Here is a 22,247-nt window from a genome sequence, read left to right as displayed (position 1 = left end):
AGACTGCTCAATGCCTATACTCTTGTCAAGTTCGGTGGGCATTATTCTTCTCCAGATTAGATTTTCAGCTTCACTACATACCCGCTGGAAAGAATACCAAGGCTGACGCTTTATCTCTCTGTTTTGACCCAACAGACCAAGAGCCCAGCCCACAGTTTATTATAGATCCTAAACGTATTGTGATCGCTGCTCCAGCTGAAGTGGTACACGTTCCCAGAGGAAAGACCTACGTACCCCCTAAACAAAGGGATTGTGTTCTTCGTTGGGGCCATAACACGGTTTCTAATGGAAACTAACACGGTTTCTGGGCACCCTGGCATCAAAAAGACTCTCAATTTGATTGGCCGTCAGTACTGGTGGCCTTCCATGTCCCAAGGCTCCACCTGCTCTCAGAATAAAGTCTCCCAGTTAAGACCTGCTAGCCTTTTGCATCCTCTACCCGTGCCTGACTCTCCCTGTTCGCACATTGCCATCGCACATCTGCTGGGTGTACCGTGATCTGGGTTGTAGTGGATCGCTTTTCCAAGATGGCGCACTTCGAACCCCTCTCAGGCCTTCCGTCATCTTCCTGACTGGTAACGCTGTTTATCAAGCACATCTTTCGCCTTCATGGTCTTCCTAAGCATATTGTTTCTGACTGAGGAGTTCAGTTCACATCCAAGTTCTGGAGAGCCTTCTGCAAAATGCTGGAGGTCAAACTAGACTTCTCTTCTGCTTACCATCCTCAATCCAATGGTCAAGTAGAGCGGATAAACCAAATACTTGAAAGTTTCTTCAGGAATTTCGTGTCTCCACGACAAGACGACTGGGCAAGTTTACTTCCATGGGCCGAATTTGCCTACAACAACCATACGGGGGAATCTACCCGCTCTTCTCCTTTCTTCTTGGTGTATGGCCAGCACCCAGGAATTTCCCTACCAGTCTCTGCGCCTTCTGAGGTTCCAGCTGCTAAAACAGTCCACTGCGACTTTGTACGGGTATGGCAGAAGGCCAAGGACTCCATCCACAAAGTCGAAGCCAAGTTTAAGAGAGACGCGGATAAAAGACACAGGATACCGCTGCAGCTCCTTCCTGGGGATAAAGTCTGGCTGTCCACCCGGTACATACGTCGGAATACCCCTTGTTACAAGCTAGCTCCTCAGTTTTTGGGTCCCTATGAGATAACATAACAAATCAATCCAGTAACTTTCAGACCTCGCCTTCCTCAGTCTCTGAAAATCTCTAATTCATTCCACATTTCTCTGCTGAAACCCACTATACTCAACCGATTTTCCCCAAAAAATTCCGGTTCATCCTGCTCCTGATGCCGAATTTGAAATTGAAGAGATCCTGGATGTCAAACTAACACGGGAGAGATTATGGTACCTAGTGGTCCTGAGGACAGATCATGGGAACCCGTGGAGAATATCCATCAATGCCCCAGCTCTCATCAAGGACTTTGAGCAAAGTTTTCCAAGCAAGCCAAAAAAGAGGGGGCATAAACCGGTTCCTGCACTCTCCATTACCGCATGCTCATCCCGAGCTCCACTTACCCGATCTGGACGCTCTGCTGGCCCTGGGCGGCGTCAGGTAAGTGAATCCCTTACCTCCCTCCGTGGCCGTCATCCTCAATGTGCGGCTGCAGTCACTAGAGGGCGCGCGCGCTGACTCGTTGCCTAAAAGGCCCAGCGCGCACCTTAATTCTAAAGACTTCCTATTTAAGGTTCCTCCTTCCGTTCATCCATGCTTGTTCAACCAAGTTCCCCGTGAGTTTCCCTGTGCCCTGGTTCTCTGTTTCCTTCCCTTCTGCCTTTGTCTGGATTTCCCGTTGCTGACCTCTGCCTGAACTTGACTCTACTTGCCTGCCGCCTGCCTTGACCTATTGCTATCCATACCTGTTACGACGTCTGCTGCCTGTCCTGACTTCTGCCTTTCCATCCGACCGCCTCTACCCGCTGTGCCAAGCGTTGCCTGGATTCCAAGCACCATCTCCCAGACGACACCGAGGATCCACGAACAAACCGGTGAGAACCGTTATAAGTGCTCAGACCAGAATCTTAAAGAAGGGTTTCAATTTTTGTATGACACCTAGGCTTAATAAATTTGAGGTCATCAAAGACTTTCATTTATTTGGACCGAAATTAATCTATAAAAAAATCTTCAGTCAGAGAGGAGAAACAAGTTTAAATCAAATTACTTCTTTTGATGAGGAAGAACTACAAACCATTGGAATTTTAGAAAGTCTAATGGAAGAAGGGGATGGTACAACTAATTCAATGGATGCAACAATTGGAACTGTTGTGATGAAAAATAAACTCAAACCTAAGTCTAAACAAATGCCAAGTTTTGATATCTGTCCAGCAGTTAAAATATTTATTGAACTTGCATCCAGTGACATTAACCAATCGTGTGAGTCATCCTCCTTCCAAAATATCTCGACAGATGAACACGCTGCCCTAGATGAGTTCAAGACATGGACTGATGTTTTGTTCAAACAGTCCGATAAAGGGGACAACATGGTCATCTGGCCAAAGGATTTGTATATAAACGAAGCTAGGAGACAACGCCATAATAAAAACTGTTACAAAAGCCTTTGGGGTGACCCAACAGTACAATTTTTAAAAGAATATGAGGAATTGATTGAATTTGGTCTGAGGGAATCCAAGTTTCTCTCAGTCAGACATCCCAAGTTAGCAACATTTTCTATGTTGCCCAAGGTACACAAAAACCTTGAGCAGCCTCCTGGTAGGCCAATAGTGTCAGGCATAGGATGTCTGACTGAGAGATGCAGTCAGTGGCTGGACAATGAACTGCGCCATTTAGTGCACAAAGTGCCATCATATACTCGTGACACCATGCAGGTTCTGAAAGAACTTAATGGTGCCAACTTGGACAGGGATGAGATCCCTGTTACTTGTGACGTTGAGAGCCTATACACCTCCATTGGGCATGACCTAGGGTGTCAGGCAGTAAAATTTTTCCTACAACGAGAGCCTAATTACAATCCCAAAAGGTTGAAATTTGTGATGAATTATCTCAAATTTATCCTGACCAGGAATTTTTTCCTATTCGATGCCTGCTTCTTCCTACAGACCCAAGGAACGGCACTGGGCGCAGTATGTGTGCCCACGTTTGCCAACCTGTTCCTTGGGTGGTGGGAAGAAGAATTTGTCTTCTGCGAGCAGCAACAAGAATACATCAACAGTGTAACGACTTGGCCTTCCTTACATTGATGATGTCATTTTTATATGGCGGGGGGAGGAACACAGGCTGTTAGAAATTGTGAATGGTCTTAATAACAACCAACTCAATATCAAATTGTCATTGAGTTACAGTAAAGCAGAAATTCCCTTCCTAGACATTAATATTGGCATCAACCAACAGCGGCAGATTGAGACAGATATATATAGGAAAGAGATGGCTACCAATAGCCTATTGGATGCTGGAAGTGCCCATTTGTTGAGAATAATAAGAGGTATCCCCAAGGTCGAATTTCTGAGCTTGAGAAGAAATTGCTCAACCTTTGAGAAATTCAAACTTGGGGCTGCCTCTTTAAAAAACCGTTTGAGAGAAAGGAACTAGTCAAACCGCTAAATAAAAAAAATGCCTATAATCAAGCACTCCATACAGATAGGGACACGTTATTAATAACCAAATGAAGTGAGATTCATCACAACCCTACATGATAAATGGGAAGGGATGGGATGAGTAGAATCGTTTATAATCATTGGAATTGCTAATTGACCCAGATATACAAAAGCATCTGGGCCGTAAAGCCTCTATAGGCTAAAGGAAGAATAACACAATCGGTCAACATATAGTCAAGAGCCATTTCACAAGGGACTGCATCCAGAGAAAACCTCAGAAATTCCCGGGGTTTTTCCCATGTGGGACATGCACTGCATGTCAGATCAGTGGAAAAAAAAGACCTTTGAGGATGGTTCAGGGAAGCCCTATACCATTAGACAACATATCTCCTGTTCCACGAAGGGTGTCATCTACATGTTAAAATGTAAATGTAACCTACACTATGTTGGAAAAACCAAGAGAGATGAAAATAAGGATACGCGAACATCTCAACAGCATAAAAAACTATCACAGAATGGAGTTAGAAAATTCAGAAAAACAAGCCCTTTCAACCCACCCCTGTAGTCTGACATTTTAAACTCAAACACAATCTTAATGTTGGAGAGCCCATGGGTTGGACTATTTGCCATCTTTCTATGGGGATTAGAGAAGGAGATGTGGACAATTTCCTACTAAGAGAGGAGGGCAGATGGATTTATAGGATGCAATCCATGAGTCCTAAAGGACTAAATGAGTCATTCAATTTTGGATGCTTTCTCGAATTTTCACTTTCTACTGTAACTGCATATAGCCAAAATCTTACTGTTTCTCCAATTGGTAATACAAACGGGATGCTTAACCTGTCCCATATTTACGGTATAATATTTTACTCATATTAGACGGAAACGTTGGGCAACAAAATTAAAATAAAAACAAAAATTATATTATAAATGAAATAAAAATAATAAAAATTAATCTAAACATAATGTTTGCTTGGTGTAGGTAACACGCATTTAATAAAACAAAACTTGTATAAAAAGTAATATAATGTAAAACGTTGTGACATTTGAGATGTTGTCACAATGCAATTCTCAATAACAATACAAAAATATGATGAATAAGAATGTTAGCTAAATTAAATTCGATAAAAGATAAAAAATAACAACTAAAAATTAGAACATAGATATATAAATTAAAATACAATTTGTTGATAAAACTGTGAAAAATTTATAATTAATTTTTAGTACCTAATGTGGATAGGTCTCTGTACCATAGGATAATAATTCTCCTTTTTTATTTTTGACACTATTAGTTCCAATCTGTAGGAGTTTTTTTTTATCACTTAAACACTATCTTTATTTTACAGAGTTGTGATTGGCTGTGATAGCGGTCAATCACAACTCCTCACATAAAGGACGCGAAACGCGCGTCGGGACACATCCAGTCTTAGATCAGGGAGAGACAATATCAACTAGAAGGGAAAGTTATTGGTAATACCTGCCGGTGATCGTTCACGAAACAGGGTAATACTTACTGGCACTGCTAGACGTCGCTCACAGAGCTACATGCTCAGAGACAACAGCGATCTTGAGTCACAGATGACTATCAGCTCAGCTGCTCACAGCTCTCAAACAACGTGTGAGCAGTAATTCAAACAGCAAACCTGCTGTCTCAGTCTCCGGTGTCTGGCTTGTTGCTGGTCAACGTGCTCTCCACGTGTAGTGGAGGGGCAGCTTTCTCCCAAGCTGTTCCTACTATTGCTGAGCTACATGCACAGACACAGGAGTGATTCTAAGTTCTAGCTGAATACCAGCACAGCTGCTTACGTGTAGTGGAGAGAGGGGCAGCTTTCACTCAAGCGGTCCATACTGTTGCTGAGCTACATGCACAGATATAGGAGGGATTCCAGCTCACAGCACTTGAATAGCGTGTGAGCAGTGATCATATAGAGGCTCTGTCACCACATTATAAGTGTCCTATCTTGTACATGATGTGAGCGGCGCTGTAATGTAGATAACAGCAGTGTTTTTTATTTAGAAAAACTATCATTTTTGACGGAGTTATGACCTATAATAGCTTTATGCTAATGAGTTTCTCAATGAACAACTGCTCGTGTTTTACTATATGACCAAGTGGGCGTTATGGAGAGAAGTGTATGACGCTGACCAATCAGTGACCAGTAGCGTAGCTATAGGGGTCGTAGCCGCGACCGGGCCCCTTAGCCTGGGGGGCCCATGGGCCCCCCGTTGCCACACGTCACTAACGCTACAATCGATTTTTTCATGATTTACTGGCCGGGCTGAGGGCCCCTCACGTGACGTCACAATCACATAGTACACTCAGTGTACCATGTGACATCACGTGAGGTTAGTTCCAGCCATTCATGAAGAGAACGCAACGAAGTGCGGACGGTGAGAGAGAGCCTGGATGCCCTGGAAGTTGGAGCCGATCATCCGACTCCTCAGGAAACAAGACCTGGTGAGCCGCAGAGGGGGCCCGTGATGTGATGTATTGAGTGGAAAGAGGAGAGCACAATACATTACAAACTGTGGGTCGTGACTCCCTGGGGGGTCGTGTGAAGACCTCCGGGGGGGTCGCGAGCCAGCCACCGAGGTTCCTGTTCCAACTGTATCTGCTTTGTCAGGATTCAGATACAGTTGAATTCAGGGCTGGAGCAAGGAGCTGACGGCTCCTTGCTCCATCATTCACTGTGCCATGAGGGGCTCAGCGTAGGCAGGCGCGATGTAGTGACGTCATCGCGCCTGCCTGCACCGAGTCACTCACAGCAGAGACCGGAGAAGAAAGATCTCCTCCACCCGTCGGGGGAACGGGGATATGTAAGTATTTTTCTATTCGGCACATATGGGGCATAATACTGGGTATGGGAGGGGGGGCTGTCTTATATGGTGGCAGCTATGGGGGTGCATTATACTATGGGGTCAAATATAGGGGTGCATTATACTATGGGGGTGCATTATACAGTGGGGACAGCTATGAGCGTGCATTATACCGTGGGGGCAACTATGGGGGTGCATTATACTGTGTGGGGGCAGCTACGGGGGTGCATTATACAGTGGGGGAAGCTATGGGGGTTCATTATACCGTGGGGGAAGTTATGGGGGTGTATTATACTGTGTGGGGGCAGCTATGGGGGTGCATTATACTGTGTGGGGGCAGCTATGGGGGTGCATTATACTGTGTGGGGGTGCATTATACAGTGGGGGCAGTTGTGGGGGTGCATTATACAGTGGGAGCATTATACTGTGTGGGGGCAGCTATGGGGGGGCATTATACTGTGTGGGGTATTATACTGTGGGGGATTCTATGGGTTGCATTATACTGTGGGGGCTGCTATGGGGGCATTATACTGTATGGGGGGAATTATGGTTGGCATTATACTGTATGTGGCTGCTATGAGGGCATTATACTTTATGGGGGCATTATACTGTACGGGGTCTGCTATGGGGGGCATTATAGCATATGGGGTCTGCTATGCAGGCATAATACTGTGTGGGGCAGCTATCGGGGGCATTATACTGTATGGGGGCAGCTACGGGTAGCATTATACTGTATGGGGGTATTATACAGTGGGGGCTGTTGGGCAAGGCGGCTGGGCATAGGCGCTGCAGGGTTCTTGTGGTGTTTGGGAGGCCCAAGCTGAATTCTTGCACCAGGGCCCATGAGCTTTTAGCTACGGCCCTGTCAGTGACCAATCAGCGTCATACCCTTCCCCCCCCCCATTCATTTACACAGCACATAGTGTTCTTACTAGATCCCTATGTGCATCCACATACACACATATTAACATTACTCAAGTGTCCTGACAGTGAATAGGCATCACCTCCAGCCAGGATGGGATGTCTATTCAGAATCCTGACATTTCAGTAACGTTTGTGTGAGATTTACAGCAAGGTGAGTGTAATCTCACGAGATTACGCTGTAAACTGTCATTGAAAACGAGATTACGCTTGCCTTGCTGTAAATCTCACACAAACGTTAGCGAAGTGTGAGGATTCTGAATAGACATCACGTCCTGGCTGGAGGTGATGTATATTCACTGTCAGGACACTTGAGTAACGTTAATGTGTGTGTATGTGGCTGCACATAGTGATCTAGTAAGACCATGTGCTCTCCTCCTTCCGACATCTTCTGTTTCTATATAGATGTCATCCTGATCCTCCTGGTTCCTTGTCATGTGGCATTGGTGACATGACACATAACTGACCATATTGGTGGCTGATCTTCAACTTTTCTGCTGTTGGCTTCTTGACGTCACTTGGAAGGTCTGGACGCTGTTATACAGGACACTGGATTCTTCCTATTACTTCCCATTATGTATTGTCCCTTCCCTATGTGTGACTTGTTCTATAATGTAGAAAAGTTTACCTCTCCGCTCAACAGGTAGATGATCTCCAAGGTGAAGTCTAATATTCTTCTGCTCATCTCATCCCTGTCCTTGTCCATCCTTGGTGGGTCATTCAGGAGAAGGAACGTTGTGGAGGAGAAGATGAGAAAACTGGAGGAACGGGAGGATCTAGTACTGCAGACGTCTTTATGAAGAAAAGAGAAGATGGAAATCATACAGGGGAAAACATCATGTGTGACATACAGAACCTCACTTATTGATCATTGAGAGAAACATCTCTCAGAGCCGTCACCACATGGAATAAAGGGGTATTCCCAACACGGACATTTCTCCCCAGGATATACCAGAAATGTCTGATAAATGCGGCTCCACCTCTGGCCGTGCTCGGCTGTTTATGGACCTCCTGTACAAGTGAATGGAGAGAGTCGTGCACATGTGTGGTCACCTCTCCATTTATTCTCCACCTGGATGTAGTCATCACCTCACCAGGCGGGTCAGGGGACCCCGTTCTCCACATTTACTAACGGTCGCTTACACTAATTCTCTAAAAAGTAGGTGGAGCTTAGTATGACGGGGCCCCCGGAGGACAACATTATAACATATAATTCGAATCAGAACCAGACGTATATACATTATAGTGAAAATCTACGCTGGCTCCTCGTACATGTCACTATGCAGCATGCGAACTGTCAGAGAAGCGCCTCATTTATTTGGAGTCGTATTTTACTCCAGCGATCTCCATAAGACAGACATATAAATCTCCGGTGTTATTATATCCCAAAACTTCCGTACAATGCCACTACTGCCAGGATGATGCTGGTTTCTTACTCAGGGTGATAGTATTATTATTTCCCGCTTCAGTGACTATGAAGAACTTATTATATTATTAGATTACTACGCCCTGGGACTGAACAGAATAAAGAGGAGAGCAGCACGAAAACAGGAAGAACGGGAATAAAGATGGTGACCAGGAGCGTGATATAAAGGGTTAATGACTGTGTAACGACGGGGGTAGGGAAACGAACAAGTGAGCCCTAATCTACCCGCCACTCTGTCCCTGCCTACTTGCAACGACCCGCCCTAGGCGACGGGGTACAACTGGGCGGCGGTCCCTACGCTCAGTAAGTGCATGAGACAAACATACAAGGGAATACAAAGCAAAGGGAAAGGGGCAGTTGCCCACGGCAACACCGTGAGCAACCAGAGTGGTGAACGAGCCAAGTCAAACCAGGAGAGCACGAGGTACCAAACGCAGAGCAGGAGAGTCGTCAGTAAGCCAGGGTCAGTATGGAGCAGGATCAAATAGTTAGGAGCTGTAGCTAGGCCAGGAAACCACACGGAAAGAATCACAAGCAAAGGAGGAACAGGAAAGGCAGGTATAAATAGACAGAGGGCGGGAGCTAGCTCCGTCTGGCCGGGCTGCGATAGGCTCTCCCACTCCTAAGCCTGCCATCCTGAGTGGTGGAAGATGGAGTCAGTCTCAGAGACGTAGATTCAGGTGCAGACTGATTACCTATGGGAGTTAACCCCGAAGCTGTGCCTGGCAGATCCTTTACAGACTGGGCCACTGACCTAACACTCTGCCCCCTTGTATATATAGACAAAGAACAGTGTTCTCCCGTGGACCTTCTTCCTCGCCGCTGATGACCTATATCAGTTACCTACACGTGTCCTCCATTACTTTCTCTAGTAATCCGTCAGTCATCCATCGCCAATAGACTCACATGATAAAATTACTTCTACATTTAACGTATACGTTTATTGACTGGGTGACACGAGATTGTATTGAATTGCTTTGCTCACATCTAGGGATGCACGGTGCATCGAAACTTCGATACTGTTTCGATACTGTGCATCCCTAAACGGTTCGATACCGCTATTTCCTGTATTTCGATACTGAGCTGCGCAGCCGCACAGCTCAGTAAAGTAACACATGAATGTATGGGAGCGCGGCTGCGGCTGTGTAATTCAGCCACAGCCCCGCTCCTGAGTCATGATAAGTTCGCGGGGTCAGGATGATGCAATGCGGCCAGCGCTGCACTAATGAGCGGCGGCACTGGAGACAGAACATGGCGGGCGCGCTACAAAACACCCCCATGTTCTGTCTTCAGTGCCTGAACTGCCGCTCATTAGTGCAGCGCCGGCCGCATCACCTCATGCTGACCGCGCGCGCACTTCCTGTCAGGAGCGGGGCAATGGCTGTATTACACAGCCGCAGCCCCGCTGGCGGAGATCAGAGAAACCGCTCATCTCCGCCGTTATTCCCCTGAATGCTGCGATCACAGCTGACTGCAGCATTCAGGGGAAAGTGAGAAGGGGGGATGCCCCTGGATCGCGTCACAGGGAATCCCTGTGACGCGATCAAGGGCCATACCATATATGGGCAGACAGCCCAGGGTCTATTGACGGACCCCAGGGCTGTCTTACCATATTTCATGTTGTTAGGACATACCCAAGTATGTCCTAACAACTGCCTGTGTATTATCTGTCCAGAGGCTAATGTACTGGCGTATATCTGATATATGTCAGTACATTAAAGTTTAAAAATAAAGTAAAAACAAAGTATTGTTAAATTTTAAAAAAAATACACCTTCACCTTTTTTACAATAAACATTAAAATAAGTCTCAATACATAAAATACACACATTCAGTAATGGCGCCGACAACAATGTTTTTGCATCATTTATGATGTGTACGCTGTAAAAAAATGAAATAAACACGGCTTTCATTCACTTATTAATGTGAGGCGCGAGGTGCGATGAATTTACACTCCATGTTCCTCACATTAATAGTAATTAACCCCATCATGTACCTCGCACATTAACCCAATATGACTGAGAAACGTGATGGGATTAATTACTATTAATGTGAGGCGCGTTCAAAATTCATCACACGTCGCGCCTCACATCAGAAAACGGAAGAATTTTATTTTTATTACTGTTGGCAAAAGTATCGAAATTGGTATCGAAATCGCAATACTAAACGAAGTATCGGTATCGAAGTCCAAATTCTGGTATCGTGACATCCCTACTCACATCTGCGTCAGAGGCGCTGTCACAAATAGCGGATATAATAGGGCAGCATGCTGACACCATGACACAAACCAATAAAGTCAATAGGTTCTGTCAGGCGCCATTGGTGTCCGTCATGTAACTGATTTGGCGTTTCCGGTATTTTGTTGCTCTGCTCCTGTGATGGACCTGAATAACGGAATCACTGAATGCAGATGTGAACGAAGCCTTAACGCCATTCAATAAGTAGTAATTCAGCACACGTCTATACCTCGTAGCGGGAATGTCCTGACTACAGAAGAAGTATTAGCAACTGGCAGAGAAAGTCCTGCCGACTACACGAAGAAAAATCGAGGTCTCACACACGTACAGCTCCATGCTGGAATTACACAAGGATATCCGGACAGCGAGTGCCTGAAGACGGTGGCAAATCATTCATAGCAACTAGAACGTCTTAGCACATAATCACGTACATGATTGGGATCATGCAGACACAAAAGCTGTGCCCGTACGATTACCGCGGGCGAATCTCTGTGAATGACAGCCGGGACCACTCTGCAACAGCAAGGATTGGAGAAACCTCTAATCCCAGCCGTTTAACCCCTTAAATGCCCCGGTCAATAGCGACTGCGCTATTTAAGTGGTTTGACAGAGGGAGGGGGCCGATGGGTTACCATTGCAAAGCCCCCGAAGCCTGCCCTGGCTATAGGTCTGCTAGGCGGTGCCAGAGGCATTACCTAATATTTACAATACATTAAGTATACCAAGGCATTATATCAGTGATTTTGTCCTCTAGTGGGACTAAAAAAAAAAAAGAATATTTAAAAAAAAAAATATGAAAATACGAGTAAAACTAAAAAAAATAAATATATATATACATATATATATATATATATATATATATATATAATATACAGGGGGAAAAAATATAATTATTATAATATATAATATACAGGGGGGGGTGCATAAGTAAAGTTTAAAATATAGGTAAATATAATAATAATAATAATAATAGTAGGTAAATATAATAATAATATGTAAATATAATAATAATAATAGTAGGTATACAGGTTAACCGGTTAAAGGGGTTGTCCGAGATACCAACATTTTTTCAAAAACTCTGTCATACATTACCCCTTATACAGACAACCTAAATAAAGTATTATTTTTAAAAAAAATTCTACTTAGCACATTTCTTCTTTGAATTCAGCACAGTTTGTTTACATGCAGTTCAGCTCTGGTTTGTTGATCTTTCCTTGTTATGAAACTTTTTTCCCGTGCACGCTCATTGCAGGCTGTAATGAGCGTGCACGTACCTTCCAAGAGTTCACGTGAGCTGTCCCTGCTCCTCCCGCTGACCTCCTTCACTGCACTTGTCTTCTTGCTGACATTCTTGAAGGATGATGAGCAAATATTCTCCCCCCATTATGTTTTTCACATTTATGTTTTATTTCTCTTTTCAGGTCTATAAACCTCTTCGTGTCTCCCCTCACCCTCGTCCACCCTCACCCTCGTCCACCGTCACCCTCGTCCACCCTCACCCTCGTCCACCCTCTTCTATCTCATGTCTCTCTCCACTAAGGCCATGTTCACACAGAGTTTTTTGCAGGAGGAATATCTGCCTCAAAATTCCGTCTTGAAGTTTGCGGCAGATTTACCTCTCCCTGCACGTTGATTTTTGCGTCGTTTTTACCCGTTTTTTTGTGCGCTGTTTGCGTATTTGTTTGCCGCTTTGTTCGGGGCGTTTTTCGCTTCGTTTATCTTGCCGTTTTTTGCTTGTTTGTTTGCGTCTTTTTTTGCGATGTTTTTTGCTGTGTTTTCCATTGCGTTTATCGTAGCCTTTTTCACGTCGTTTATAATTTCTTTTTTTGCGTTGTTGTTTGCGCCTATTTTTGCTGCGTTTTTCATTGCGTCTTTCGTGGCGTTTTCCCAGTTGATTTTCGCTGCGTTCTTTGCCTCTGTTTGCGGCTTTTTTCGCGTCTTTTTCCGCAATGTTTTTCGCAGCTTTTTCCGTTGCGTTTATAGTAGCCTTTTTTGCGTCGTTTTTCGCGTCTTTTTTTTGCGTTTTTTTTCTGCGTTTTTCATTGCGTCTTTCGTGTCGTTTTCCCTGTCGTTTTTCGTGGCGTTCTTTGCCTCTTTGTTTGGGGCTTTTTTCACGACTTTATTTGCGATGTTTTTCGCGGCATTTATCGTAGCCTTTTCGGCGTTTTTTTTTTGCGTCTGTTTATTGCGGCGTTGTTTGTGGCTTTTTTTGCTGCGTTTTTTGCATCGTTTTCCGTGGCGTTTTTTGCCCGCGGCAATTGAGCGCCGCGGGCATAAAACAACGCGAAATACGCTTTCTCTGCCTCCCATTGAAGTCAATGGGAGGTCAGAGGCGTAAACGCCCGAAGATGGAGCATGTTGCTTCTTTTTCCCGCAAGGCAGTTTTAATGCTCGATTTTAATGCTTGTTACAACAAATTGCAGCATAAATCACGCACCAAACACGCTTGTACGCATGCATCTACTTGAGTGTAGGTACATGATAACGCACCAATAGAGGACATGCAGTATGTTTCACGCGGCGGACTCTCGCTGCGTGAAAACGGCCCCATTGAAATAAATGGGTCGCGTGTGCTGTGCGTGGTTTCGACGTGGTGTGAATGGGGCCTTAGGCACGATTTACACTAGCGTGAATCAAGTCTGTGTGCTGTGCTTTGAAAAAACGCACAACACACGCGACCCATTTATTTCAATGGGGCCGTTGACACGTGTGACTTTTCACGCAGCGAGAGTCCGCTGCGTGAAACATACTGCATGTCCTCTATTGGTGCGTTATCATGCACCTACACTCACATTGAAGTCAATGCATGCGTGAAAACCACGCACCACACACGTGTTTGGTGCGTGATTTACATAGCAATTTGTTGTAAAAAAGAAGAAAAAAATGGGCTGGCTTTGTGAATAACACATGACAATCGAAAAGCACACTGATGCATAAGGGCGGATTTAAACGAGCGTGTGCGTTTTGCGCACACAAATACGGTGGCGTTTTGCGTGCGCAAAATGCACTTGACAGCTCCGTGTCATGTTTATACGGATGCGCGGCTGCGGTTTTCGCGCAGCCGCCATCATTATGACACTCTGGATGTTTGTAGCACGTGGTGCTTTTCTGTTTACATTCATTATTTTACTGCTGTTGCGCGAATCACGCTCGTCCCACGGAAGTGCTTCCATGGGATGCGCCTGATTTTCACGCACCTATTGACTTCAATGGGTGCGTGTGCTCGAAAAACACAGAAATATAGAACATGTCGCGAGTTTACGCAGCGGACTCACGCTGCGTAAAACTCACGGACTGTCTGCACTGCCCCATAGACTTGCATAGGTCTGTACGACCCGCGTGAATACCACGTGGGTTGCACGGACGTATAGCACGTTTGTGTTAATCCGCCCTAACGCAAACACACGGATGGGATTGACGCAAGTTTTTCACGCGCGGAAAATACACACGCTAGTGTGCATGAAGCCTTACTAATGGACGCTGTTAGACAGTGGCCATTAATAATGAACTAATAATAAATTTTTAAATAAATGAGAAGGACATAGAAAAAATATTGTAATAAAATAACACACACAACACTGGTTAACAATTTTATTAAAAATAAAAAAGGTGTCATTGAAGTAGTCCTTGAACTTGATGTAGTACCAAGGACCCAACCTGTAAAAAACACATAACTAAGAAAAAAAAAAAAGAGGGATGCTTAGATACACTGCTCATGTGTGATACTGTTAGACCATGTATCAAAGCCTACCGCAAGGTAGCCTTAGATACATTACCCAAGCAGACTGTGTCACACATGGGCCATGTATCTAAGAATACCACATGTTAGGCTTAGATACAGGGCCCCAAAACACTAATCTTAGGGTATGTTCACACTACAGCGTCCGTAACTGCCGAAATTACGGGCTGTTTTCGGAAGAAAACAGCCCTGTCGTTTCAGCCGTAACGGCATGTGCAGGCGCTTGAACGCCTTGTCCATTATGGACGTAACTGTAGCTGGTTTTCCATGTAGTCCATGGAAAACGGCTCCATTTACGTCTGAAGAAGTGACATGACACTTCTTTGGCGCGGGCGTCTATTTACGCGCTGTCTTTTGACAGCGACGCGTAAATATACGCCTCGTGTGAACAGACAAACGTCAGCCCATTGCTTTCAATGGGCAGATGTTTGCCAACGATTTCAAGCCGTAATTTCGGACGTAATTCGGGGGGGTTAATACGCCCGAATTACGTCCGTAAATAAGCCGTGTGAACATACCCTTATACAGGAATAAAAAGAATGTCATCTGGGATCCTGTATCTAAGCCTACATTGTGTTAGGCTTAGATACAGGCTCCATGTGTGACACTGTTTGTTAGACCCTGTATCTAAGCCTAACAATGTAGTTCAGGACCAGACACCGTTTAGCCATTTTTAGCGCGTGTTAGTTAAATGGCTATAACTTTTTTATTTGTTGGGCTAACGACGTTATTTTTGCAGCGTTTTTTCCGTAGACAATGCAGGTTTATTTTTTTATCGTTTTTATACACACCTTTTTTGCCATTTTAGAATTTTCATTCATAAAGTTTGAAAATAATAGTAAAAAAATAAGCTTTTTTACATTTCAGCTATTTTTTTTTGGTAATAACATAGTTTTACCCTAAAATAGACCTTTTATTTGTGATCGTCATTGTCTACCGTAAATGTTTATATATTACATGTCTATATTAGGGTAATTTGGTCAGCGCTAGCGTTACAACAATGATTGGCGGGGGGGGAACGTTTTTTTTTGTGGTGGGTATTTTATGTGTATTTATTATTTTTATTTTTTTTGCACTTTACTTTATTATTTTTTTATTACTGTGGTCTGTTCCTCAAAGGTCAAAGAAGACCTTTGGGGAACTTGATATATTTTTTTTCTTTTTTTTTACACCATCTTTTCCCCTGTAACTGGAGCTGCACAGCAGCCCCAGTTAGGCTGGGTTCACACAAGCACATTAACGTCCGTAATGGACGGACGTAATTCGGGCGGAAGTCCCGGACCGAACTCAGTGCAGGGAGCCGGGCTCCTAGCATCATAGTTATGTACGATGCTAGGAGTCCCTGCCTCTCTGCAGGACAACTGTACGGTACTGAAAACATGATTACAGTACGGGACAGTTGTCCTGCAGAGAGGCAGACAGTTGTCCCTGCACTGAGTTCGGTCCGGGACTTCCGGCCGAAATACGTCCGTCCATTAAGGACGTTAATGTGCTCGTGTGAACCCAGCCTTACAGGGGAAATCAGCCCTCTCATAGTGACGATTGTCACTAATAGGGCTGTGCTGGGTCTAGTAAGACCCAGCAGCAGTCTGCCACTAACGGTACCCGGTGATCATGTGACCAGTCACATGATCACCGGGAGGAATAGAGACAGCGCCGCTGCTGCTGTCTCTATTCCTATACACGGCGTTCATTGAACGCTGTGTAAAAAGACATCGGAGAAGACAGAAGCAGCGAAAGCTGCTTCTATCCTCTCCTCCGGGTCCCGGGCAGTCACTGACAGCCGGAGACCCGACATTCCCGCAGGTGCCGTCCCTCTTCACTTTTTTCACTGTGAACACGCATAGGCGCGCTCACAGTGAAAAAAAGCTGCATAGGCTGGGCGGGCACCCGCAGAAACGACACGTCTCCAGTGACGTGTCGTGTCCCATCCGAGGTCTCGCTGGGGCGAGACCATGTGATCGGGACACGACACGACAGTGGAGGAGGAAGAAAACGTGACGTCAGAAGACAGGTGATCGGAAGAAAAGAGCTGCCAGAACGGAGAACAGAAGCAAGATTGCACAGGTAAGTATATTAAGGAATATTTAATGTGTGTATTGTGTGTTTAACTTTTAAATAAAAATATATCTCGGACAACCCCTTTAAGAACTAGGCTGTTTTACAGCTAAATGACCAGAGCAACTTTCACAATTTTGCTATGCGCTTCTTTAGATGACTATAACTCTGCAGGTGAATAAAGTTCATCTTTGAATTTTACACTCTTTTTAAAGGACAGATAGGGCTTTGTTTTAGTGGCATTTGTCAGTATATATCATTTTTATTTTTTTCTCTAAAGTGGGCAAAATTGGAAAACAATGCAAGAATTTAGCAATTGCGTCAGTTTATGCTAGCATTTTTCACACACAGAATGGACCACGGCCAAAATTAATCTCCTTTCACATTCTTCCACTTCTCCCGTGCATGGGGATACCAAATATGTGTGCCTTATTCACTGTGCGGGCATGTGCCAGGGCCTGGCATAAAAGGAGGCTTTTTGGCCTTTTCGGTCCAGGAATTCTGCACTTGATTTTAGAGCCGCATACTGTTTTCTGGGGGGCCTAATGCTGCTGAAACATTAGAAACACCCCATAAATGACTTCATTCACACAAGTAGACCCCACAAGGTTTCCTTCAAGGGGTTTATCATATTTTTAGCAAGTCCAGTTTTCTTCTGAAAGTTTCTTGAATAAGATGAAACTGAATAAAATCAGCTTTTTTTTAGCAAATGCGTCAGTTTAGGCTAGTATTTTTCACACACGGTATAGACCACGGCCAAAATTCATGTCCTTTCACATTCTTCCACATCTCCCGTGCACGGGGATACCAAATATGTGGCCTTATTTATCACATAGAGATGTAGGAGGGCGGAGGATAGAAGAAGATTATTTCACAAATCGCTTTTTTTCAAAGCTGGTTTTACAAAACTCAACAGAGTTTCTATAACACTTCCAAAATATCTGCTCTTGAAGCAGAAATCCCAAAATATTCATCTAGGGGTATAATGGGAATTTATTTTTTGGGGTTTTCTAAAATAAGAAATTGCAGGTTTATGCAAATGGAGCTCTCCAGCAGATGAACTTTAGAAAACATCAAACATGACATCCACCCCCCCCCCCCACCCATTCCCTCCCTCACCCTTGGAGTAAAATCAGGTGAAAAATAAAAAAGTAATGTAGGGCAAATATATTTTCAACAAATTAACTAAAATCTAATAATTCAGAACAGTGTGGTATTTTTTAAAACATGGCTCAATGCACAGGCCTGGTTGTGAGGGACATGAGGGACAGAAATATCGGGAATCTTTGCGGTGCCCGTCTTTTCTGCAGACGCGGCACTTTTTCTGGGGGTTGCTTCTGGTTGCTGTTGGGGGAATCCGACTGATGAAGTGTCTTTCAGTCAGTCGCGTGACATCCTCAGACTGGGGGCATTCTCGGGTGTCCTGAACATCAAAAATGAGGCCTTCAATAATTTTTTCCTGGAAATCCAGGTATGTGTCTCTGCCTCTGTTTTTTTTGTAGAGCGCAGATGAGTTGTGGATTTGCCACCTGCAGAAGATAAATGGCCGCTTTTTTGTACCAGGTTATTGTTTTTCGCTTCACTAAAAAGGGCTGTAAAACCTGGTCGCTTAAATCCACCCCCCCCCCCCATGTACTTGTTATATTCGGACACGCTCACTGGTTTGTGCTTGTCCGATGTTGCCCCCCTTTCCCTCACTGCCACTGTTCCTGCGGTATGAATCGTGCTTAGCACATACACATCTTTGCGATCCCTGAACTTGACCGCCAGCAATTCTTCAGATGCATAAGCACAGGAGTCCCCCTTTACCATGCGCTTCCCCACTAATTGCTGTGGAAAACCAATTCTGTTTTTGCGCATGGTACCACATGCCCCAGTCCTTGCAGCATGCAAATGCCTAAACAGGGGCACACTCGAATAAAAATTATCACAGTACAGGTGGTACCCCTTGTGAAGCAGAGGCTGCATTATCTCCCACACGATCTTACTGCTGGTGGAAAGATCAGGGGGGCATCCAGGAACATTTATTGAGCGGTCCCGCCCTTCATAAATCCTGAAGGCAGTGGTATATCCTGACCCGCTTTCACACAATTTGTAGAGCTTAACGCCATATCTTGCCCTTTTGGAAGGTAGATAGTGGCGAAAGCTAAGTCTGCCATGAAAGTTGAGGAGGGATTCGTCCACACTTACATTCTGCTCAGGGGTGTAGAGTTGCAGAAATAAATTATTGAGGGAATTTATTAGCGGTCTAATTTTGAACAACCGATCCCGGTTTGCATCGGTACATGGGGGGGCCTGTGCGTTGTCATTGAAGTGGAGGAACCTCATTATTGTCTCATAACGAGACCTGGGCATTACTGCAGAATACACTGGGGTGGCTTGGGCGCGTCTTGTTGATCAGTAAGACCTAATGGAGGGCTTTTTGACAATACCCATATTTAGGGTGAGCACCAAATTTTTTTTTAATTCCTGCAAATTGGTGGGCGTCCAATCTCTGGCATGGGTGGATGAAGGTTTCTGCCTTATATATTGAGTGGCATATAAATTTGTTTCGTGGACAATCTGATTTAGGATGTCGTCCGTTATAAATAAATGGAAGTAATCCATTTGGACAAAATTTGTATTGTCCACGGTTATGCCAGGAGTGGCCGTAAATCCGTGGATTCTAGGCCCAAAAGATGGGGCAAGTGCCCATACAAGAGCCTGGACTGGAGGGACCAGGCTGTCCCGTGCTACAGCGCTACTTGGCCCTGCGCTTTCATGTTCTGCAGTTTCAACTGCATCAGGGACAACGTCCCCTGAAGATGAACCTGAAGTGACGCTGTCATCGTCACTGCCCAAAACAGGTTCCATCTCTGACGCCATCTCTGATGCGGTCTCCGACTCAGACCACAGCATGGCGTATGCCTCCTCGGCGCTAAACAACTTCCTCGCCATAACGTCACTAACACTAACTAAACAAACTTTTTTTTTTTTATAAAACACACAAACTAACTGCTATATATATCTACACTACCGCTAACAAAAAAATAAACCGCTATTGCTATATATATTATATATATGTGGATATATATATAATTATATACTCCCTACCTGCCTATTCTAATAGAATAAAAGAAAGAAAGGTAGATATATAGAAAAAAAGATAGATGGATAGATAGATTGTATAGATAGATAGAAATCTATCTATACAGAGAATGTTTTAGAGTGTAACTGTATTTTTTGTGTAACTGTAACTGTAATCTTCTGGCAGCAATTCTCCCGAGTCTCTTCTTCACCTCACACTGAAACAATGTTTGAGGAGAAGAAAAGAGGCAGGAGATTTGCTGCCAGAAAAGTCAAAATAAAACAAATGTGGTCGCTATGATCACAGCGATCACATGTCCATGGACCATCAGATTGGTCCCTGATACTCTGCCCAGTGCCCAGAGCTGTTGGTAACAGCGTAAGCACAGGGCTGTGTGCACACGATCGCGTGCACACTGTATTATGCGTACAAATGCATGTGATCGCTGTGATTGGTTGTCACAGCGATCATATGTTCAGGGGCCAAAAGATTGGCCCCTGACATTCTGCCCAGTGCCCATGGTTGTTAGCAACAGCCAGGGCACAGAGCTGTGTGCAAGCGATCGCATGTGCACAGTCTTTGAAGTGCCACCGTAATTAATCTACACGGCGTACTTCAGAGACCCTGACCGCTGGCCGTAAAAATACAGCCAGCGGTCTGGAACCTGTTAAATAGAATTTTATAAAAGAATAATTAACCCCTTCCCAACATCCGCCGTATATACACGGCGCACGTCGGGTGGAGGAGTATGGAGCGGGCTCATAGGCTGAGCCCGCTCCATAGAGCGAGCATGTTGGCTCTGTGTTACAGCCGACACTTCCGAGCAGCGAGCCGGATCCCGCACGAGTGCGATCCCGCTCGTTCAACCCGTTAAATTCCGCGGTCAATTGCGACCGCAGCATAAAAATGACTAGAGACAGGGGGGGACCCCCTGTAACGTTAAAACGGTCACACTGGGGCTCAATCTGGGGGGGCCGTCAGTTGGCTTGGCAGCCGGAGGGCCTGATGAAGGCCCCCAGGTCCGCCATCTTTGTACTTCTGTGAATCACGATATACTGCAATAACAAATAAAAAAACTAAAAAGTTCAAGTTGAAAGTATAAAACTGCTGTTTATATAAACATGCATATACATGCACACAGACACAAAGATATATCTTGTATCGCCGTGATCATAACGACCCAAACAATATAGACAACGCATTCATATAACCGCCAGGTGAATGCTGTACATAACAGATACAAAAAACACTAAAGCAACTGCAAAAATGCTTTTTTATTCTATTCCCCCCACCAAAACATAAAACAAAAGTTAATCAATAACTCCCATGTCCTCCAAAACAGTACCCATGACAGCTGCATCTCGTAAAAAACAAGCCCACAAATGGCGAAAAAATAAAAAACAGAGACGGCTCTTGGAAGGCGGAGAGGAAAAAACAATGCCCAATTATAAAGGTCAAAAGAGGCCCGATCCTTAAGGTGTTAAAGAGCTAAGCACAAAAGCAGTGACAGCGTCATTAACCCTTTACACCACACTCCTGGTCACCATCTTTATACCAGTTCTTCCTGATATACAAGACTTCACCTCACCATCACCATCATGTGACTACTGCACCTGTAACTATTATATTATATTCTATACATCATATATTACAGTAACTCCACATGTAACACGTCATCTCACCACCGCCATCATGTGACTACTGCACCTGTAACTATTATATTCTATACATCATATATTACAGTAACTCCACATGTAACACGTCATCTCACCACCACCATCATGTGACTACTGCACCTGTAACGATTATATTATATTCTATACATCATATATTACAGTAACTCCACATGTAACACGTCATCTCACCACCGCCATCATGTGACTACTGCACCTGTAACTATTATATTATATTCTATACATCATATATTACAGTAACTCCACATGTAACATGTCATCTCACCACCGCCATCATGTGACTACTGCGCCTGTAACTATTATATTATATTCTATACATCATATATTACAGTAACTCCACATGTAACACGTCATCTCACCACCACCATCATGTGACTACTGCACCTGTAACTATTATATTATATTCTATACATCATATATTACAGTAACTCCACATGTAACATGTCATCTCACCACCACCATCATGTGACTACTGCGCCTGTAACTATTATATTATATTCTATACATCATATATTACAGTAACTCCACATGTAACACGTCATCTCACCACCACCATCATGTCACTACTGCACCTGTAACTATTATATTATATTCTATACATCATATATTACAGTAACTCCACATGTAACACGTCATCTCACCACCGCCATCATGTGACTACTGCACCTGTAACTATTATATTATATACATCATATATTACAGTAACTCCACATGTAACATGTCA

The 22,247-nt window shown here is 44.3% G+C and overlaps 1 protein-coding gene across 2 annotated transcripts in view; it reads right to left on the bottom strand.

Annotated features, from left to right (window-relative positions):
* LOC142663367 (uncharacterized) overlaps positions 1 to 12,220 on the bottom strand; it is a 31,594-nt gene extending 19,374 nt beyond the window's left edge. The window contains exons 1-2 of one of the 2 annotated variants that reach the window (XM_075842097.1): positions 12,148 to 12,220; positions 7,933 to 8,096 (exon numbers count right to left, since the gene is read on the bottom strand). In XM_075842097.1, coding sequence (XP_075698212.1) covers positions 7,933 to 8,010 — 78 coding nt within the window. In that variant the 5' untranslated portion in view covers positions 8,011 to 8,096; positions 12,148 to 12,220. Of the gene's footprint in view, positions 1 to 7,932; positions 8,336 to 12,147 lie in introns of those variants that run through there. The other variant, XM_075842009.1, reaches the window with a different exon arrangement.
* Between the last annotated feature and the right edge of the window lie 10,027 nt (positions 12,221 to 22,247).

Source organism: Rhinoderma darwinii, chromosome 1, assembly GCF_050947455.1.
Source record: "Rhinoderma darwinii isolate aRhiDar2 chromosome 1, aRhiDar2.hap1, whole genome shotgun sequence".
Taxonomy (NCBI): domain Eukaryota; kingdom Metazoa; phylum Chordata; class Amphibia; order Anura; family Rhinodermatidae; genus Rhinoderma; species Rhinoderma darwinii.
Note: the sequence above shows the minus strand (reverse complement) of the source record. Positions and strands in the feature narration are given on the sequence as shown.